This window comes from Triturus cristatus, chromosome 2_2 (assembly GCF_964204655.1).
Source record: "Triturus cristatus chromosome 2_2, aTriCri1.1, whole genome shotgun sequence".
NCBI lineage: Eukaryota > Metazoa > Chordata > Amphibia > Caudata > Salamandridae > Triturus > Triturus cristatus.
The window spans coordinates 817,073,005-817,094,725 of NC_140582.1; the positions used below are offsets into that span (position 1 = coordinate 817,073,005).

Below are 21,721 nucleotides of genomic sequence, written 5' to 3' on the forward strand. Positions count from 1 at the left end.
TCTCTCCTACAATTCCACTGGCCGCTCCAGAAAGGTATAGTGGGGACCCACACAAGGCCCAAATTTTCCTCACGCAATGTTCTTTACATTATCTTTGTCGGCCAATCATTTTTAAGGAAGACCAGTCAAAGGTGGCGTTCATGCTGTCGTACCTGAGTGGAGATGCCGCCGCTTGGTCCATGCCTTTGGTGAACAACAATGATCCCATTTTGTATGAATTCGAAGGGTTCAAGAGAGAATTTCTACGGATATTCGACAGACGGTCCATCTCTCAATCCACAGATAATGAGTTATTAGATCTAAAGCAGGGGAATCGTGAACTAGTGGCCTACCTGGCTCAATTTAACAAGCTAATTGTGGAAACAAGTTGGCCAGAGGAGAAACGAGCTGCCATATTTTATCGTGGATTAAAGGATGAGTTGAAGGATGGGTTATCACAGATCCCAAAACGTCCCACTGAGGTCTCAGAATTAATTGACTTGGTTCTTCAGATTGATCAGCGTCAAAGTGAGAGGAAGAACGAGAGGAGAAAGGAAACTAGATATATACCACCCCGTTTCGACAGAATGAAATCAGAGGGACCCAAATCTAAGGAGTCGTGTACAGAGGATGAGCCTATGCAGATTGGTTCGGTCAGAGGACCGTTGTCTAAGGAAGAAAGAGAGAAGAGACGTTTGGGCAAGTTGTGCATGTACTGTGGGAACTCCGGTCATTTCGTGAAGGAATGTCCTAAGAAGCCAAAGAACCCTTCCTGGGTAAAAGATCGGCTCCACCAGTAGAAGGGGTTGCCCTGGTGGAAGCGAAGGAACAGTCAACTCCAGATCCGAAATTAGTGGCTAACACCCTGCAATCATCGGCTCCACATTTAATTCTATCTGTCCAAATAAGGTTTGGAGGGAAGGTCAAGGAAGGAATTTCGGTCATGATTGATTCAGGGGCCACGGGGAATTTTTGTGACATAGGATTTGCCAAGTCACTTGGAATTACCTTTTTGAGGAAAGAGCGGCCAGAGCCAGTACGAGCTGTGGACGGAACTAGTCTGTCCTCTGGGCCGATTGTTTTTGATTCCGAGGAGATTTTATTGTGTGGACCCGGACAACATCTTAGTTCTTTGCAATTCAGCTTAATTGATGCTCCACAATTTCAATTAATCTTGGGTCTGCCTTGGCTCACGGAGCATAATCCTCAAATTGATTGGGCAAAACGATCAATTCGTATGAATTCAGATTACTGTATGCATCATTGCTTTCATTCTAATCCAGAACCATCGGAAGCTTCGCAATCCCAACTCTTGGCAAGCTTTCCAAAGACCATTTGTGCCGTAGACACCCAAGAGATTCCACCAGAGTATGAAGATCTCGCCTCGGTGTTTGATGAAAAAGAGGCAGAACGTCTACCTCCCCATCGAGAGTATGATTGCCGAATCGAGCTGGAGCCTGGTGCCTCCCTGCCCTGTAGCCGAATTTACGCGCTGTCGGAAGCTGAGAATGTCCATCTCAAAGAATACCTGAGCAAATATATGGCCAATGGTTTCATCCGCCCGTCACAGTCACCAGTCTCGTCTCCACTCTTTTTTATTCCTAAAAAAGATGGCCAACTGAGGACTTGTATCGACTACCGCGCCCTCAATCTGGTAACCAAGAAGAATCGATATCCGCTACCCTTGATTTCGGAACTTTTGGACCAAGTCAAGGGAGCGAAGGTATACACAAAACTGGATTTGAGAGGTGCGTATCATTTGGTACGCATGGCCGAGGGAGAAGAGTGGAAGACGGCCTTTCGTACACGTTTTGGATTATTCGAATATCAGGTCATGCCATTTGGTTTATGCAACGCGCCGGCAGCCTTCCAACATTTTGTCAATGATGTTTTGAGAGAATTTCTGGACCGATTTGCAGTGGTTTACATTGATGACATCCTCATTTTTTCGGCCAGTTTAGAGGAACATATCCAGCACGTCAGATCCATCTTGAAGAGGTTGTTGGAGAATCAACTTTTCGTAAAATTAGAGAAGTGTGTGTTCCATTCCACGCAAGTAGAGTTTTTGGGATTTGTTCTGTCTCCAAATGGTGTCTCGATGGATGAATCTAAGGTGCAGGCAATCAAGGAGTGGCCCTCTCCACGTTCAGTGGAAGAAGTTCAGAGTTTTCTTGGCTTCGCCAATTTTTATAGACGTTTCATCATCAACTTTTCAGAGCGAGTGGGTCCACTCACCAGACTACTGAGAAAGAAGATCAAGTTTGAGTGGAACGCGGAAACTGAAGCAGCGTTTAATGAGCTCAAGAGAATTTTTGTGTCATCTCCTGTGCTACTCCATCCAGATCCGGATGACCCATTCTTTGTAGAAGCAGACGCTTCCAACTTGGCCATTGGTGGGATTTTGTCTCAGCGCCATAAGCAGACGGGCCAGTTACATCCAGTAGCATTTCGTTCAAGGAAATTAACTGCGGCAGAAATAAATTACCCAATTGCGGATAAGGAACTATTGGCAGTCAAGGATGCGTTCTCAGAATGGAGGCATTACTTACTGGGGGCCAAGCATGTGGTCACTGTTTTTACTGATCATCGGAATCTCCAGTTTTTGAAGTCTGCCCGAACTCTTACCCCTTGTCAATTGAGATGGTCCCTATTTTTTGCGGATTATGACTTTGTCTTAACGTACAAACCTGGCTCGGCAAACGGAAAGGCGGATGCCTTATCTCGTCTACATGTGAGCACCGATGTCCCAACGGCAGAAAAAGGTGTAATTATTCCAGTGGATCGAATAATCGGAACACTCACTTCCACAGACATTGAAAAGAAGCTCCCAAGTTTGTTGTCCCCGGAAGAGGAGAGGGATTGGACGGCTAAAGGGAAAGAATTTCAAGTCAAGAAAGGGAGACCCGTCTACCTAGACAAGTTGTTTGTGTCCGATCTGGAACTACAAAGACAAATCATTGAACATTTCCATGACGAGCCATTGGCTGGGCATAAAGGGGTGAAGAAGACTTTGGAGCTGATTCGAAGAGAGTTCTGGTGGCCGGCGATGGAAGCTCAGGTGCGGCAGTATGTAGCCACTTGCGAGATGTGTATCAAGGGGAAGACTCCCAGAAGGGCTCCACAAGGTCTATTACAGCCCCTGCCCTTAGCCCCATACCCATGGCATACCATTTCCATGGATTTCATTGTAGAACTCCCGTCCAGTAGTGGTTATTCAGTCATATGGGTGGTTGTGGACCATTTCTCCAAGATGAGCCATTTTATCCCTCTAAAGGCTCTCCCTAACGCTACACAGTTGTCCAAACTGTTCACTCAGCACATAGTAAGGGCTCATGGTATTCCAAAGATTGTCATCTCAGATAGGGGCCCACAGTTTGTCTCTCGTTTTTGGAGATCCTTCTTGAAGAGGTTGGGTGTAGACTCCCGTCTGTCCACTAGCTTCCATCCAGAGACTGATGGACAGACGGAAAGAGTAAATCAGGATTTGGAGCAATACTTGCGTCTATTCTTGATGGATCAGGAGGGAGAGTGGCCAGACTTGGTTTGGGCAGCAGAATTTGCCTATAATAATGCTCAGCATGCTTCTACTGGTTACTCCCCATTCTATTTAAATTCTGGTCGTCATCCCAACACTCTAGTAGATAAAGAAAACAGCAATGTACCTGCAGTGGAAACGATAGTACAAGATCTACATGAGGCCTTTCGGTTAGCTGCTAGGAATTTGTCTAAGGCTAAGTTTTCCTATAAGAAGCAGGCAGACAAAAAGAGACGCCCAAATCCAGTCTATAAAAGGGGAGATCAGGTCTGGGTTTCTACAAAGAATTTACGACTGAAGGGAAATCGGAAGTTTCAGCCAAGGTTTGTGGGTCCCTTTCAGGTAGAGCGAATGGTAAACCCAGTCAGTGTAAGGGTTAGGCTTCCTCCCCGGCTAAAGATACATCCAGTTTTCCATGTTTCACTACTTCAGCGTAGTCCAGAGGGTTTGAGGGCTGGTAATTCCCCCTCCCCAGTTTTGGTGCAAGGAAGGGAGGAATTTGAGATAAAAAGAATTCTAGATTCTAGGCCACAAGGAGGGCAGATCTTCTATCTGGTAGATTGGAAGGGTTGTGGGCCAGAGGACAGGTCCTGGGAGCCACAATGCAATATCCATGCTCCACGTTTGCTCCGAGAGTTTCATCGCACTCACCCCACCAAGCCCAAAGAGGAGAGGAGGGGGGTTTTGGTGGGGGGTACTGTCAGGACTGGAGAGTCTAGGTTCAGATTTCCCAGGTTGAGTATACAACCCAGGAGTCGGTCTTGGCGCCTGGGGGGGAGGCGAAGAGTGGTTTCAGTGAGATCGCTCTCTGCCTTCCTCCGTTCGTTACGAGCGTAGTCTTTTTCCCTCTCCCAAGATGGCCGCTGCTATGTCAGTTTTTCTCCTCAGTCTCACTCTGGCAGCGGTGCAGGCATCCTGGGTTGATGTGGCGCGCGCTCGCTCTGAGCGTGGCGCACTTCAACCGTCGAATTTTCTGTGAAGGCGGTGTTCTCTCAGAGCTCCGCGCTTCCTTCTGTTAAGGTTCCAGTCAGAGTGTCTTCAAGGGGTTTAGGGCTCCTTTGGTACCCATTTAATCCAGAGTTTCCAGGGTTCTTCAGAGTTCCTATTCATTCTGCAAGTTTGGCGTAGTCCACAATAGTGTGGAAGAACTAAGGACTCACCTGTGCCTCACAGCGCCCTAGTTGAGAGGTAAACAAGAAGTAAGGCTGGCGAACATTCTTCTTGAGAAGTAAGTTCAATTATATCTAAATTTTCGTGGAATTGCCAGCGCTCTGCAAAAGCTTCCAGAGACAGTATTATTGAAGGACAAGGATTTAAATTCAAAGGCTTGAACTGAAATTTGAGCGAGTGAGAGTCTCATGAATAAGATATTCATTTTAAGAAGTAACAGCAGTAAAGGCTTCCATCAGCAAGACTGTGTACAGAATAAAAATTGAAGTGTTTAAAGACTTTCCTGTATCTCCATGTAGATGCAATTATATATATATATATATATAAGGTTTCTACCAACGGACAACACCTGTTTGGTTCTGAATCCAGCAAGAGGTTTGGCTGCAAGTTGGAACTATTGAGCATTCAGTAAATGGACAAGGTTCTTCTAAGGGAAAGACAGGTATAAGAAGACAAGGTGAAGGGAGGGGAACAAGATAGAAGGTAATTGGGTTTACATGTGATTCTATTTGCAGGGTTTCACATACCACCTGTTCAACTCCACTGCTCCTTAGAAGACATCAGTCGAACAAAACCAGAGAGTAGCAACCCACTGTGTCAGGACAGGTATAGTGAGTAAAAGTACCACAACTAATAGAGTAATTAACAGTAGAACAGTTGTTGAGTAACTCTCTTTGCAGGAGTCGGGAGGAAGAAGCTCCGAATCCAGTCCAAGAAAGAAGACACAGTGCAGTCTCTCTTTTCTGTCCAATTCCCCTTTCCCCCGCTCTGCTGCTCGTGAGCTATTAGCTGGCGGTAGCGGAGTGGAGGAGTGGAGATCCAGCATCTGCTCCTGTGGAATCCGTTGAAGCTGCTAAGGTACTTGACACATCTCTTAGGGACATCTTCAGGCTTTCGGTATGGAGCGTAATGCGACCAGACTTCAACGGCTTTCCATCTACGGCCAGTACTTCCTCCGGGGAGTCCCGAGGGACTACCCCTATCGATAAAGACCGTACTAACCCCTGATCTATGAAGTTGCCAGTGGCCCCCGAGTCCAACATTACCAGTACCTGATGCACCTGCTGCCCTACTTCTAGCCCGGCTTGTAACACTATGTGGGCTTCAGTGTGGGTGGACCGAGTCGTGGTCAACGACGGTATTCTCCACTCCGTATCCCCCGAGGGTTCCCCCGGGCCCTTCTCCAAACCGCTGCTTTCGTTACTCAAGGTAGACGCTGCTGCCCTCTTTCCTCTGTACGACAGATGGGTGGTTTTGGGTTTCGCCGGACATTCGCGCACGAAATGCCCGCGTTTCCCGCAATACATACAAAGGCCTAGGGTGCGGCGGCTTTCCCTTTCGGTTTTGGACAAAGGGGCTCTCACTGCCCCCACCTCCATCGGTTCGCTGTCAGAGGCCACCGGAGCCGTGTCTCTCCGGGCGGATCTGTAAGTGGACCCTATCCCTCTGTGTCTATCTCCCACCCTTTCCGCCATGCGCCCATCCAGTCGCAATACCAGATTCATCATGGCGGTGCACGTGGTAGGCTGGGGGTCAATCTGGGCCACTAGGTCCTTGAGATCCTCGCTCAATCCCTGGTAGAACAAGGACATCCGCTTGTCTTCGGGCCATGACGTCTCCGCCACCAACCGGTTAAACGAGGTGAGGTAGGTAACCAGGTCGCTCTTCCCTTGCCTCAAGGATAGCAATTCTCTGTCGGTACTGAACGTGGTGGTTCGTCTATCGAACACCGCTTCAAAAGCCGCTCTGAACGCGTCCCAGTCGGACAGAACAACATCATTGTTTCTGACCAACGGGACCGCCCAAGAGGCCGCGTCTCCTACTAGATAGGATATCGCAAACGCTACCCGTGAGTGATTGGTGGGAAAAGAGGAGGGCTTGCACGAGAAATATAGCATAATCTGGGTCAAGAAGACTTGTATCTTTTGGGGATCTCCGGAGTACCGTTCCGGACTGGCTAAGGGAATGGGCGGTGGCACCGTCACCTGAATCTGTGGGCTGCCCCCTGGGGACGCATCGAAGGGGTTACGCGTCAATCTGTCTACCCTGTCCCTCAGGGCTGCCGTCTCGGTTCGCGATGCCACTAGTTCCTGCTGGACCAAGGCTAGTGCTTGTACTACGTCCTCTAAGGTGGCCATGTCGTACACCTCGGACCAGGAGGAGCACGATTCGTGGGTGCGTTATTCTGTTAGGAATGCTGGGCTCCTCAGGGTCCGGGCGACGTAATAGGGGTCCACCTCCAGATATCCCCGGGCTCCAACCAAAAGGTTACAGAGCCCAAAGGCGATCAGGCGAGGGAAAACAGGAAGGGGGGAAGGGACAGCGGGGAATAGAACCTGAAAGACAAATGGCACAAAAGTTATATCGGAGTTATAACGACTAGCTACTCTCATATAATTCTCACTAAGAAAGGTAGTTACCATGTGTAGTGGGAATCCTTCCCCGCGATCACTGAGATACCTCTCTCAGGACCGCCAAAATCTCACTCCAATACCCAGGCGTATTCAATGTCTGACAGCCACCACACTCCGCCTCAGTCACACCCGCAAAGTCATGAGCCTCAGTCTTCCTTCAGACCCGAGGTGAAGTTATCCACTCCCCAAGTGCCCATCCTGCTCCGATGTACTGACTGTTGGCTTCCACGGTGACTATACCGCCGCCTGAGTAATACAAAATAGTTAGCGCTCCTTCACACCCGTGAGGATCAACACGCTACTTAGTCTTGCTTCCCCAAAAGTACCGCTGCTGCTCGGTGGTTGATCCTCACCACCAATACAGCAGGTGGGTTGCAAGGCTTCCCCAACCCTAGGGTCCCCCTGCTCAGCCGAGCAAGGCTTGGTCTGGATTCTCCTCCTCCGAACCCGGAGGGGGTCGGTGTGGGGTGTGTAGCACCCTCGAAAATAGTTCAAGTCTGGTGCACCTCCTATGGTGCTCCCAAGTGATAACCGCTCCTCGCGGACCAACTGTTCTGCTCTCTCGCTTCCCCTCTGGGTTACGAGCGCGTGAGTACGGGAAAAGGAGCCAGGGACACACTTCCTACCTGCTCCTGAACGAATCACTGCAGACGCTGGATGGTGGCCTTCCGCCGTGCGCGGCGTCCGTCTGCTCGGTGCTTTAAACCCCAGGTGCTCTCTGAGGACAATACGCAGCTCCGCTCTTCTGTGGCGAACACGGAAGTTCCTCCGGAAAGTCGAATAACGCACACCTTCGGCTGCGGGGGACGTCGTTATATGGACGTCCACTTCCGGGTCCTCGAGGCTGCTGGGAAATGTAGTCTAAACGCTAGGTAGGCGCGTCGGTCTACGAATCCTGACACAAACTTCATTATTAAGAGTTGAAAAGATCTGAACTAACTCAAAGATATAAAGATGTGATGGCTAAATTGAGACAAGAATGTGCATCCAGGGGGAAAACTGCCAAAAGCTACAATGTGAGCCAGACACTAAACAGGCAAGTAGTAAATTAAAGCAACAAAACAAAAGGGATTTACTTTAGCAGACTCAGTGCAGTTTTCCCTTACAAGGAAATTCAATCTAGCATTGTTGAATATGTTGGGGGAGGTGGTGTTTGACTTTCAAAATAAATCTCCCATAATCCCTGAGATTTTAAGTCACATTTTAAGTCACATGTCCTTAATATCTGAGAAGACACTTGTCAAATTGCGAAGGATCCAGACACATGTCATTTGACTCAAATTTAGCCTAAGAAGTAACAGACAAATTGCTCCTTCCCTCAGGTAAATCCACTGGATCATGGTTAGAGATAATTGAATGCAAGACCCTTGAACAATCATGTCCATCATCCATAAATTTCTCCAGTCATGGCCCAGGCTACCTAATCATATTCTTTTGGTCCTTCCAATCACCAATACAAGATTTGCCTTCCTAAAACTACTTGCCACCTACTTAACTAAGCTCAGTGACTGGCTAATCACTACATGTGTGATGATGTACTATATGGAATGAGGCACTCACTCCTCAGTCAGCTCCGCTCTGCAGCCCCCTTTTCCCGTATGCTGCCACTTCTTCTCATCTCCAAAGCAGGGCTAATTCAAACTGTACTGCTGAAAACCAGCAATTTCCTCATTCCTCACTGTCGCTATCTGAGTTTTGGGATAATTTATTGTTGGAAGAGGCGCACATCATCTTGTGCTTGCCCAGGCCGGGCCATTGTCATTCTACACTTGACAGTGATCAGGCTATCCTTGGGAGCATGACCAGACAGATCCTGTGCAGCAGCCTGCTACATGTATTTTAATACTCTTTTGGACAGGATAACGAGTGTTTAGCATGTATGGCTGTAGATCTAGCTTCTTGGACAGTTAGTGACAAATGATGAACTTTAAAACACGCTGGAGCAGATACCTAAAAGACCTTCAAACTACTTTTACAAGATATTTGGGCATCTTCACCTTCCCCTTTCCTCAGGATGTTATGGTTAAATTACACCAAATTGTGCAGCGAATGCAAATGTCTTTAGTTATTGTTCCATTGAAAGAGATGAATGAAAATACCACACCAAGAGGGAATCCTGGCGCTAAGGTATTTTGAAGGAAAAGGTACAGGCTATACTAATGTATGGAACGGCCAGATTAAAGTTTTTCCCAGAAGATTTAAGATGCATTTAAGATGCACCATAGCTTCCAGTCCCGTGCAGCTAGAAAGGAGAAGGATCTACCTCCAATATGTTCTCTCTTAATTTTAGGATGGGACAGAAGCATGGCTGTTACTGAGTGTAGGATTCTGGAATAAATGGAAGGAATAACACAGCGCTGAAGAATGAGTGGGACCTTTTATGCACTGCACAATGGCAAATGGATAGATCGTTTGGTAGCGGGAATCAACAGAAAGCAGAAAGAGCATCTAGGGCAGCCTCAGATGAGAATCCAATCAATGTTCTTAATGATCTGATCTGAAAGAAACAGGTAGTGATAGATTCCTTACCTTAGAATTACCCCCAGGCATCAGACTGGATCCGGAAAGTTTTCGTCAGCAGTACCCCTGCGCGTCGGTAGGCGTCGTCATGCGGGTCTGCATGTGTCATTGGTGCTGGAATGACGTCGTTGGAGCTACTTAGACGCGTCCACGCACGAGGACGTCAGTTCTTTCTTTTTCCGCACCAGCAAGCGCAGATCCGGGAAGGGCTAGCACCCCCAGTCATTTTTTGACTGAGTTTTTTTAGGCCTTTTGTCTCTTTTTTTCTCGAGTCGATCGACTCCTGGTGTCGTATGGATGCCCGGGTTTAAGAACTGTGGGAACTGTAACCGCTTGATGTCGGTGACTGACCCACACCACGTGTGTCTCTACTGCCTGGAGAGCGCCCACAACTCCCAAGTCGTGCCCCGACTGCCGGGCAATGGCGCTGAAGACTTTGCGGGAGCGGTCCTGAAAGTTGCTAGAAGTCCGGTAGTCTACTCCGCGTCGCTCAAGGTCCCGGTCCCGTGGGAGGTCGAGGGACCGGTCACGGAGCCGTCGCCATCATTCTTCTGGATCTAAATCTTCGCACTCGGGGTCAGGTAAGTCTAAGCATTCCAAACAGAAGTTGCTCCTCAATTTCCTGTCGCGCTACGTGGCTGAGGATGCAGGTGGTGCCACCCCCGCGCCTCCGGCGGACTCTTTGGGCCATCTGGCCCCGCCGGTGCACCTACGGGCCCCACGGGCCCGACTGGGGGTCCTGTCCTTCCATCACCGGCGGCTCCGGCCCCGGCGTCGCCGGTGGCTCCAGCGCCGCAGGACCCCCTGGAATCCGTGATCGGACTCCGGTCGACGCTGGTTGACCTTGTAACACCTCCACCGACGTTGACCCCACTGGCACCACCTCCGACGACGCCTGCTCCTCGGGACGACGTCGTCCCCAGTTTCAGCCCTGAAGCGGACACGGTGCCGGATCAGCGCCGCTCGGCGTAGATTCCAACGCCGATGGGGCCATTTGTTTCCCTATGTCCGTCTTCCATATTTTCAGCCTGTTCCACAGACTTCGGAGGAAGGGGAGGACTGGGAGGGGTCCGAGGGCCCTCTTGCACAAAACTGTGCTTATTTCCCGGACTGGGCAGAGGATTTGGGGGATGCCAGTGGTCTTGACACCTCACCTGACCTTGGCATGCTGTCTCTTCCTACTGTGGCCACGGAGCAGGGAGCCAGTTACGCACTGGTGTTGCGTAGGGCGGCAGAGGCCCTCCACCTCGAACTCCCTACAGTGGCCGTCGGGACTAACCTCCTGACAGAAGTGCTCCGGCCGGCGGCAACCTCTTCGGAGCCCTTGCTGCCCTTTAATGAAGCACTGTCTGACGTTCTTTTGGGGACCTAGTCCAGGCCCAAGACAGGGGCTCCTGTGGACTGGAACGTGGCCCAACGCCATCGCCTGGCTCCGGGCGACCCCCTCTTCCTCTCCCAACACCCCACTCCTGAGAGCTTGGTTGTCCAAGCCTCTGCGTCCCAGAGCACATTCCCTTCCGCACCTCTGGATAGGGAATCCAAGAAGCTGGAGAAGCTTGGCAAGAAGCTGTTTTCATCTGCCAGCTTAGTGCTGCGGTCGGTGAACACTGCATGCCTCTTGGGCATTCCCACTCTGTGTGGGACGCGGTTGTGCAGGTGCTACCTAGCTGTCCAGAGAAGGCCCAGACAGTATTCGCCCAAGCTATTGCTGCTGGGAGAGACGCAGCTAAGTTCACCATCCGTTGTGGGCTTGACACCATCGACTCGCTGGGCAAGGCGATTTCCACGACGGTGGCGCTTTGGTGCCATGCCTAGCTGAGAAGAACTGGCTTCTCAGGGCATGTCCAGAACACTCTGATGGACATGCCCTTTGATGGCATTCACCTTTTTGGCAATAAGGCAGATAGTGCGCTGGAGCGCCTTAAGGACTCAAGGGCTACTGCCAAGTCCTTGGGCCTGTCGGCCACTCGGCCTCCTCTGCCTTCTGCCTTTCGCTCCTTTCGTGGCCACGGATGGGGTGCCCCTCTACGTTCGCAGGGCCACAGGCCGGCGCAGCAACAACAGAGCATACGCAGACGTGGGAACCATCAAGGTGGTTCAGGGGGCCAGTGGGCGGGTCAGTCTACTTCCACCCCCGCAACATCCACTGCAAAGCCTTCCTAGTCCGACCTTTCAGGCCCATGAAACACCAGTGGGTGGCAGAATTCACCATCATCTCCCCCACTGGTGCAACATCACTTCGGACAAGTAGGTGCTGCAAATTGTCCGAAGAGGCTACTCCCTCCCCTTCGAGACTTCCCCCTCTAGTCATGCCACCTCAATACCACCGCATGTCGGGGGACCATCTTGTGCTTTTTCAGCAGGAAGTCACGGCCCTCTTGGCTAAGGGGGCCATTGAGCACGTTCCTGGGCCAGAAGTAGGTCATGGTTGTTATTCCCACTACTTTCTGGTCCCCAAGAAGGACAAGGGTCTGCGTCCTATCTTAGACCTTCAGAACGTCAATCGCTTCCTCCGGAAGGAGAAGTTCAAGATGCTAAAACTTGCTCAGGTCTTGTCTGCCCTAGACCTGCAAGATTGGATGGTAACGTTGGACTTGCTGGATGTTTACTTTCATATTCCCGTCCTGCCGGCCCACTGGCGTTACCTGCGGTTCACGGTAAGCCACGAGCATTTTCAGTTCACCGTGCTCCCTTTTGGCCTTACCAGCGCCCCTCGGGTGTTCACGAAAGTGATGGCGGTAGTCGCAGCTCATCTGCGCAGATCAGGGGTCCTAGTCTTCCCCTATCTCGACGACTGGTTGTTGAAGGCGGGCTCGCCCCAGGCAGTCATCTACCACCTCCAGACTACGGCCGACCTCCTTCATTTGCTGGGGTTCTCCATCAACGTGCCGAAGTCGTACCTGATTCCCTCTCAGAAGCTCCTCTTCATCGGAGCGGTTCTGGATTCGGCACGGTTTCGGGTTTATCCTCCCAAGCAGCGAGTCCGGGATATTCAGGCTATGATTCCGATCTTTCAGCCTTTATCCCGGGTTTCGGTCAGGATGACCCTCCGTCTGCTGGACCTGATGGCCTCCTGCATCCTGTTGGTGGATCATGCCAGATGGCATATGCGGGCTCTGCCGTGGGACCTGAAGTTCCAGTGGGCACAACATCAGGGCAACCTGTACGATCATTTCCAGATATCATCGGGCACTGCACAACAATTGCAGTGGTGGCTCACGAATCGCGATTGGGTCAATGGCAGATCCCTCTCCCTTCCCCAACCGGAACACACAGTGGTGACGGACGCATCCCTTCTGGGATGGGGAGGCCACATGGGGAGGCGGAGATCAGAGGACTCTGATCTCCGGCGTTGTCCCGGCTCCATATCAACCTTCTGGAGCTTCGGGCGATCCGACTTGCACTGAAAACATTCCTTCCTTCTGTCAAGGGGAGAGTAGTGCAGGTGTTCACGGACAACACCACCGCCATGTGGTACTGCAACAAACAGGGCAGGGTGGGGTTGTGAACCCTATGTCAGGAGGCTCTGCGTCTCTGGACATGGCTGGAACATCAGGGCATTTTCCTGGTGGTTCAACACCTGGCAGGTTCTCTGAACTCCAGGGCGGACGAACTCAGCCGCATGATGGATCACGAATGGCGTCTGCACTCGGACGTGGCGCAAGGTCTCTTACAGCAGTAGGGAGAGCCTTGGTTAGATCTATTCGCCACCGAAGAGAACGCGCAATGTCATCAGTTCTGCGTGTTGGAATTTCCAATGCGGCACTCGCTAGGCAACGCTTTTCGTCGCGAGTGGAGTCGCGGTCTACTATACGCCTTTCTGCCTATACCACTTCTACCCAGAGTGCTGAAGAAGATCAAGCGTGACCAGGCCCAAGTCATTCTTGTGGCACCGCACTGGGCTCGAAGAGTATGGTATCCCGAGCTACTCAGCATGGCTATCGATCCCCTGATCCAACTGCCTCTTCGGGAGGATCTTCTGTCACAGCAACAGGGGATGGTCTTCCACCCGAACCTGTCCAGCCTCCACCTCCTTACGTGGAGATTGAGTGGCGGCAGTTGACGTCTTTTGACCTGCCTCCCGAAGTTTGTGATGTAATTTTGGCAGCCAGGCATCCTTCCACTAAGACGGTATACGCCTGTAGGTGGAATACGTTTGTGGCATGGTGCACAGCAAAGGCTGTGAATCTCCTTTCTGCCCCTCTTTCAGAGGTCCTTCTAGTCCTTCTTTCTTTGGCCCAGTAGGGCTCTGCTCTGGGCACTTTCAAGGGCTATCTCTCGGCCATTTCAGCCTTTTTACGGCTTCCAGATCAGCCTTCCCTTTTCAAGTCCCCTGTTGTGAATAGATTCTTAAAAGGCATTATTCCTCTTTTCCCTCCTGTTCCCTTCATAATGCCTCAGTGGGACTTGAACCTGGTTATGACATATCTGATGTGTGCTCCCTTTGAGCCACTTCACAACTGTCCTCTTCGTCTTCTCACTTTAAAGACAGCTTTCCTGGTGGCCATCACCTCTGCCAGAAGTGAGCTCCAGGCTCTTTCTTCTAAACCTCCTTTTCTTTCTGTCCATCTGGACAAAGTGGTTCTAAGGACCTGTCCATCTTTTCTGCCAAAGGTTGTCACTGCCTTTCACATCAGGCAGACCATCACTTTGCCTACCTTCTTCCTGCCTCCACATCCCTCGAAAGAGGAAGAAAGGCTCCACCGTCTGGACCCAAAACGTGTGCTCTCATTCTATCTAAACCGCACACAACAGTTCCGGGTGGATGACCAGCTCTTTGTTGGCTACGTGGGCGCCAAGAAAGGTCGGGCCGTGCACAAGCGGACCATCTCTCGGTGGGCCGTTCTGTGCATAAACGCTTGTTCTTCTTTGGCTAAAAAAGAGCCTCCGGTGGGGCTGCGCGCCCATTCTACCAGGGTGACGGCAGCCACTACTGCTTTGGGACGGGGTGTTCCCTTGCATGACATCTGTCAGGCAGCTACGTGGGCCTCGCTGCACACGTTTACCAAGCACTACTGACTGGACAGCCAAGTCCGGAGAGACGGCTTCTTTGGCCGTTCTGTTCTCTAGGACTTTCTGGTGTGAGCTTGGTTCGCAGACCCACCACCAGGGTTGGTATTGCTGAGGTATCTATTCTAAGGTAAGGAATCTATCACTACGTGTTTCTTTCAGATGCACAAGTTACTTACCTTCAGTAACGATATATCTGTAAGAAACATTAGTAGTGATAGATTCCTGGGAAAATACTGCTATGCCTTTTCCTTCTCCCCTTTCCTTTTATCTTCTCTTGCTGCTCCCGCCCCGTTACATACACCTCTCCCCTTCCTCCTTCCCTCTCTCCTCTTGCTGATTCTACCCTTTTTACATCAAACTCTACCTCCCTGATCTAATCTTCATCTCTAATCTCTCACCAAGCCTTTAACTTTCTCTTGCTGGTTCTGCACATCTAACGTCTACTTTCCTCCCCTCACTGACTCTTCATCTCACCTCGATCTCTTGGTAGTTTTTCTCTCTTCCATCCACTTCCCTCATGCCACTCTGCCTATGTACTCTTGCTAGTTCTGTCTCTCATAAAGCCATGACTTTTATCCATACACTACCTTCACTGCTAATCTCTTCCCCAGCCTTATAACCTTTCTTTACTGGCTCTGCCCCATTTACATCTTATCTACATTTTCATCCTCCTAAACACTCTAATCGTTTCCCACTGATTTTGCCACTTACACCACCTATTTCCATTCATGCTCTACTCCTATTCTCATCTCTTCCTCAAACCTTATTTTGTGGATTCTGTCCCTTTTACATCAATCTCTCTGCCATCCCCAGCTTTGTTTCTCCTCTTTCTCGTTATGTCCCTCTTATACCCACTTTTCTCCCCCATGCTGTATGCCTCATCTCTCCCACTGCCTCTTACTTTTCTCGCTGATTCTGGTCTTCTACATCCACCTTGCACAATTCCCTTTCTCTTCTCTGTGTAAGGTTTCTTGATTCTTCTGCCTCTCTTACATCTGCACGCCCCATCCATGTATTGCCCTTCCTCTCATTTCTTTCTCTGGCCTCCTAACGTTTTTTTGCTGGTCTGTCCCCTTTACATCCATCTCTCCTCTATGAGCCCCCTGCCTCTCATATCGTCTCACTGGTTCTGCCTCTTACATCCACGTCTCCCTTCCATGCTCTACACTTCACTTTATCTCTACTACTGTCTCGTACCTTTCTCACTAATTTTGCCTTTATTACACCCACCTCTTAGCTACTTGCTGAACCCTTCACCTCTCATCTCTCTGCAGCCTCTAATCTTCTCTCACTGGTTCTACCTCTCTGAAATCTACCTTCCCCCTGCCTCTTACCTGCTCTTGGTTGCCCTATCCTCTTACATCTAACACTCACCATACCCTATCCATGACACTTAAGGTCTCCTGAGGGTTCTGCTTCTTTTATACTTACCTCTTCAATCCAAGCACTGCCTTTAACCTTTCATCTTACTCTCCAGCCTTAACTTTGTTCACTGGTTCCCCCCCTTTGTTAACCTCTCACCTCCATGCTCAACTCTTCATGTTTTATCTCTTGCTCACCTCTACCTTCAATTCGCTGTATCTGCCCCTCAAAAATCCACCTCTCCCCTACATGCGCTGCTATTTATCACTCTCCTCCCTGGCCTTTTACCTTGCTTCCCGTCTTGTGCCAGGACACAATACAGGCCCCTGCAGCACAGATGGGCCTACAACACTTCAGGGGGCCCCCTTTCAGCCCAGGGCCAATGAATATCTGTGAAATGTGGGAGACTCAGGGGCCCAGTATCACTTTCTGCAGCGAGGTCCCCATCATTTTGTGTTACAGCACTACTCTTGTTACTTTACAAAATTCTCTCCCCTTCCATCCTCCCACTCTCCCCAAGTCTTTTGTTTGCCTAACCCCTTTTAGATGTGCCTATCCCTCAATACTTCTATTAAAAGCAAAAGAGAGCACCAGATCTCCTTAGATGTACCTAGGACACTGGAATACTGGATTTCAGATATGAGCAAACATGATGCCGGGGAGTAGTGCTACCTTTTCAGATGTCTACAACCAGGAATGGTGTGTGGTTTGACAGGTTATATAGTTTGGGTGTATCTTGGAGGGGTCGTTGCACTCCCCTCGGGGTGGTGAGGATGGATGTGGGGTCATCCCTCCTACCAACTCAATGTTATCTCCACTATTCTTTTACCAACCCAATTTTTCGTTATTCCTTTTTTTCGTGTAAATTGCATTAAAATAAAAAACACCAAGTGATTGTATTCAACTGGAGTCACTATTTATGTTTAACTCTGTTTACGTTTCTTTTGGATGAACATGCTTGTTTGAAAAAAAAACAATAAAACAACAGAGTTGCAATAAAAAGAAAAGAATAATAACCTCTCACTCCGTTTTCTGCTCTTCTCCCTTCCCCTTCATTGGACTTGAGCAGCGCCAATCGTGACATGAGGTCACTCTGTGTGAACGGGCCAGTGCCGCGCGGCCGCCGCCGCCGCCCTCAAAACAGTGCCGCCTGGGGCGGACCGCCCCCCCAGCTACGCCGCTGTCAGTGTGTTTTGTTGTGAGTCCTGCAGGATGCTCTGCGTTTCATCCATGCAGGGGCAGGGCTCACTTCACACCTCACGCCAGTTCAAGCATCTGCAAATATCATGCAGGTGCGGCGATTAGGATAAGAGAAAGAGTTGCCAGCAAAGGATAGCTGATCACGGCCACAAACCAGTCTGCCACAGCTGAAAGGGATGGGGGGGGAGGGGGGGGGTTCAGCAGTCCCAGGTGAGGGGGGCCACCCCCCTCTGGCCTTGAGCTGCACCACGGTTGCACACCCCGAGGGAGGGCGCTGCCCACCTGTAAGTGGCACAATGGCACATTTTCGTAAGTATGATGGCCTCGTGAGGGGGCCCCGTGGTACTTCGAAGGCTGCAGGGCCCCGGGCTGCCGCCCATGCCTAGCGCCGGCCCTGGCCGCTATGGAATTTGCCAGGCGTCTCCTTGGGACTTCTTTCGACGCCGCTGGCAATAGTTGGGAGGTTCTGAACAAAGCTATGTCTTTGTGCTTATCTCACATAGATGTTCCCTGGTGTGCACAGAGGACAGCAGACCTCTGTTCTGAGGAACATCACTAGGCGCCACCCTGGTTTGTATCTTTAAACTGTATCCTGGTCAAAATAAATCTACTAGACCACTGCAAGGATGATGGCAACTAAATATGAAAATATTACGTTTGAAAAAGGTGATTGTATATTTTTCTAACAGTCGTTACAGTTTATTTCAATGCCTGCTTCTAAAGTTTTATCGGACCTGTTTGGAAGTAACCATAAGTTAATGCATGCTACGTATCAACTAATTACATATGTGAACTGCATTAGAAATAATATAAAGAAGCATACAATGTGTCAATGACACTCTTAATCATTTTTCATTTTTTGTACTCCAATGTAACGAAAATACATCTCCTACAATAAATGCCTGTTAGATTGTCGGTATTGGATAGCCTTTCATTTGTGTGTGTCTTTTAACGTAGGCTGAATTAGAGGCCTTCGAGAACAGGATGCGAGGCCGGCGGAAGAAGAACAGAAGGAAGGACGAAATGGAGGTTGAACCATCACTTTGGCAAAAGTATAGGAGTTACATCCTGGTGCCTCTCTGTGCTGTTGCATTTGCCATGGCCACCTTCTACGTCATTCACAATGTTTGAAATGTGAAATTAAATTTAGAGCGTTGATTTTTATATTTCTCCCTGTAGGAATGTAATGTTTTTATTTTTCTTTCCACTTTTAGCTGCACTCTGTAAAAGGACATTGTTAATATTTCCATTCTGAATAGCTAACTTTCAGAACATTTGCCTTTATTATAAATGTATTGAAGAAATCAAAAACTTTTCAGAAATGTTCTATTTAGAATAACAGTTTCGGAAAGATTTTTGTTAGAAGTTGGGGCAATTCTAAATGCATTGAACGGTTATTGTTTCTTTAGCGAGTTCATGTTTCAAACAAAATGGAAAGTTCAACATCTATTAATATTTTAAATCCATGTTAAGAAAAGGGATTAATTGCAGCTCTAGTTGTATATTTGTCTGATTTAATGATGTAAAGGAAGCGAGTAAGTCATCAGTAAAAGCATAAGTGTAATTGCTGTGAAATTGAAATATAAGTGGAAGAAAATGAAGCTTGTGCACAGGTGGGGGCAGGCTGGTGTCTTAATAATTGTATGTGTTGGTATTGTAGGCCACACTAGGTCATTTTTCTTGAATTAACCCAAATAGTAAGAACCTCAGCTGTTGTTCTGACCTTATTAAAAAAAAAAAAAAAATTGTTGTGTAATGGTGTTATACTACAGATTCCTTGCAATGATATTCCTAGCTGTATTCATGGATTTGGTTGGTGCTACATACGTCTTCATTGGCCATCATATGTTTGCATCACAAAAGCAGATTATTTATTCACTGTTTAGTAGTAACTAGTAGTAAAACTCTTTAATCATATTTCTCTATTAATCTCATATTCCAGTTTTTTTCCACACTATAAAATAATTATTCAAAAAGTTTGGGTTTGGTATAACTTTTAATATTTTATACTTAAATAACATCAGGTCTCTTATTACCGGTAGTGACACACAGCTCCTCTCAACATAACCTGTAATGTTTCAGATTTATCCATCCTAATTCTTCATTACAAAAATAAAACAAGCAAAGTAAAATCACTCCGCGCTTTCCAAATGTCAATATCACCTGTACAGTCATACTAAAAAAGAATGACCTTTGTACCGAATTGTATTTATTGATTACCATAAACTCCAAATACGTGCACAGGATTTACCTCGATTCCTCTGGATTGTGCCCCCACCTTCTTCGTCCTTGATGCTTCCATTGCAAAATGTCCAAATGAAAACATGAGCTCTTGTATTTGAACCATCCTAGGCAAAGACAGTGGGTCGTATGTTTTAACCCAGTATACCTGGGCTGGCTACAACTTGATGTTGTATTATGAGATAGTAAGAAATGTGAATAAACTATTTTACTACTTCAGTTTGTAGTTCTAGTAGCGAAAGTCTGTGAAATGCAGACATTTCACATTACTGTGAAACCCTCTCAAATAAAGTGTGTATAGCATTGATGTATGATCTTGGATTTTATGAGCATTTGCTGCACTAAACTGTTATTTTTTGTAATGACCTTTTCACAATGAGTACAAGGTTCATTTGGGATTCGGATTGTCTAGCAGTAACATCATATGACAAATGCAATATGGGAAAATGTATTGCAAGTCAACACACTACTGAAGTATGAATTATTTTTGGTGGTCAGCACTGGTGATCATTGGCAGTAAATGTAAAACTGTGATGATCCTCACACAATTATGCTGATTTAAATCTAAAACGTGCACAGTTTTCTTATGCCAGACTTCTCCGTTTCCCATGTATATGATATCAGCCTCACCATCATGGGGCATGGACCAGAGCTGTACAGAAGCTCTTCTACCGCATGGGTAGGGAATGCACAATTTCCTTACTGCATGCCGCTGTCCCATTGCCTCAGTGTATTCCTGATGTGTCCTGCCTACTCTTGTATTTTTTACTAAATCCTTTCAGTCACCTCTATTTGACTATGTAGCTGGAGCTCGCTTTTGGGATTTCCAAGGTTGTTTTATATTTCTACATCACTATTTTGAACCATAAAGGTATCGGGCAATATTATGCAATCCTTGCCGAACTCGTGTTTCACGCCTTTGCGGTAATCACTCACCTGACCAGGCCGGTGTCTGGATTCTATACGCTGTACTGAAAGTCTTACTTTCTTTGCATCTTGCACTGTTAAAAGCAGATGATCCTTGAAAGTCTAAGGATGTCATCACGCCCTCATAAAATCTATTGATATCCACAATCGGCTAAGAACTGGGCCCTTTGTGTGCAGACAGACAATATTGTAAATTGCTTCCAAAGACTGCTCAGTTTGTACAGTAATTGATCCACTATCTCTGTGAAGGTTCCTTCAGAATATGCATAACAAGGAACAGGGTATTCACACAATACCACTGACCTCTCTACAGGCAGCTGAAGATCTTCTATAATAAAAAAGGAGCTCCATATTTGGTGCATTTGAATAGCAAATGGGCTCTATGCCAGTTAGATAGCATCATCAGAAACCCTAGGGTCCTTCTTCCAACTGTTCAGGGTTCCAGCTCCCTGGGCCCTCGCGTGAGAGTAGTCTTATAAGGGCAAAAATCCGACTGTCCAAAAATCTCCCTTTTTTTTACCCCCAGATTTATCTAAGGGACTGTAGACTCTTGCATATCACTCCTGCTAGAATCAAATGATATCTCGTCTGTTGTTCACTTGATCAGGTTCCTGCCATAGCGCCCAAGGAGTTATATCAGACTTCTGTCTAATCCCGTCTCCAATCCACCATCTTTAGCTGACTGCAAAGTTAACTTTGCAAAAATTGGTAAAATCATGAGATTTTTTAAAAAGCATAAGCGATTAGCCCCCCCCCCCCCCCCCCCAAAAAAAAAAAACTAAAGAAGCTGGCTCCCATGTAAGGTATTGTTTCTCTTGTAGTTCCTTCTTCAGTACCAAGGCCTTTTTCAGGTCACCCAACCCGTCTTTTCCAAGTTAAATAGGAAGTTGTAGAACGAGAAGGGTGAAACACATGGGCTTTGGGTCTCTGATTTACCAGATACTTTCTTGGGCATAGTGATTGCACCCAAGTCACTTAAAAATGGTTCTCCAACTGTATGGCTACTGATGTTGCGTGTAACTCATCCTGTATGCGGTTCTTCTAACATTCTTGACATTTTATAACGATTGGGTTGCTGGGGGCTCCAGGTAGATGCCCTAAATCATTCCTTGGTTCTCAATTTCATAGGCTACTTCTCTATCCCGATATTAATAAATATTGCAATAACTTTACTTATCTATGGGATTCCTTAACATGCTCATGAAAATAAAATGTTAATCTTATGAAAACATTGCTAATTTCGTTTGTTTCATTCAATAGAGCCAATTAGAATTTCACTTTGGCAATAATATATATATGTGAATGAAATACTCATTCCGATTCTCGCAAAACACTAATCAGCAAATAGGTAACTCCCTTT

The 21,721-nt window shown here is 47.9% G+C and overlaps 1 protein-coding gene across 1 annotated transcript in view; it reads left to right on the forward strand.

Moving 5' to 3' along the window:
* NFXL1 (nuclear transcription factor, X-box binding like 1) overlaps nt 1-19,741 on the forward strand; it is a 716,350-nt gene extending 696,609 nt beyond the window's left edge. The window contains exon 23 of the mRNA XM_085642145.1: nt 18,151-19,741. Coding sequence (XP_085498271.1) covers nt 18,151-18,324 — 174 coding nt within the window. The 3' untranslated portion in view covers nt 18,325-19,741. The remainder of the gene's footprint in view (nt 1-18,150) is intronic.
* Nucleotides 19,742-21,721: the final 1,980 nt, after the last annotated feature.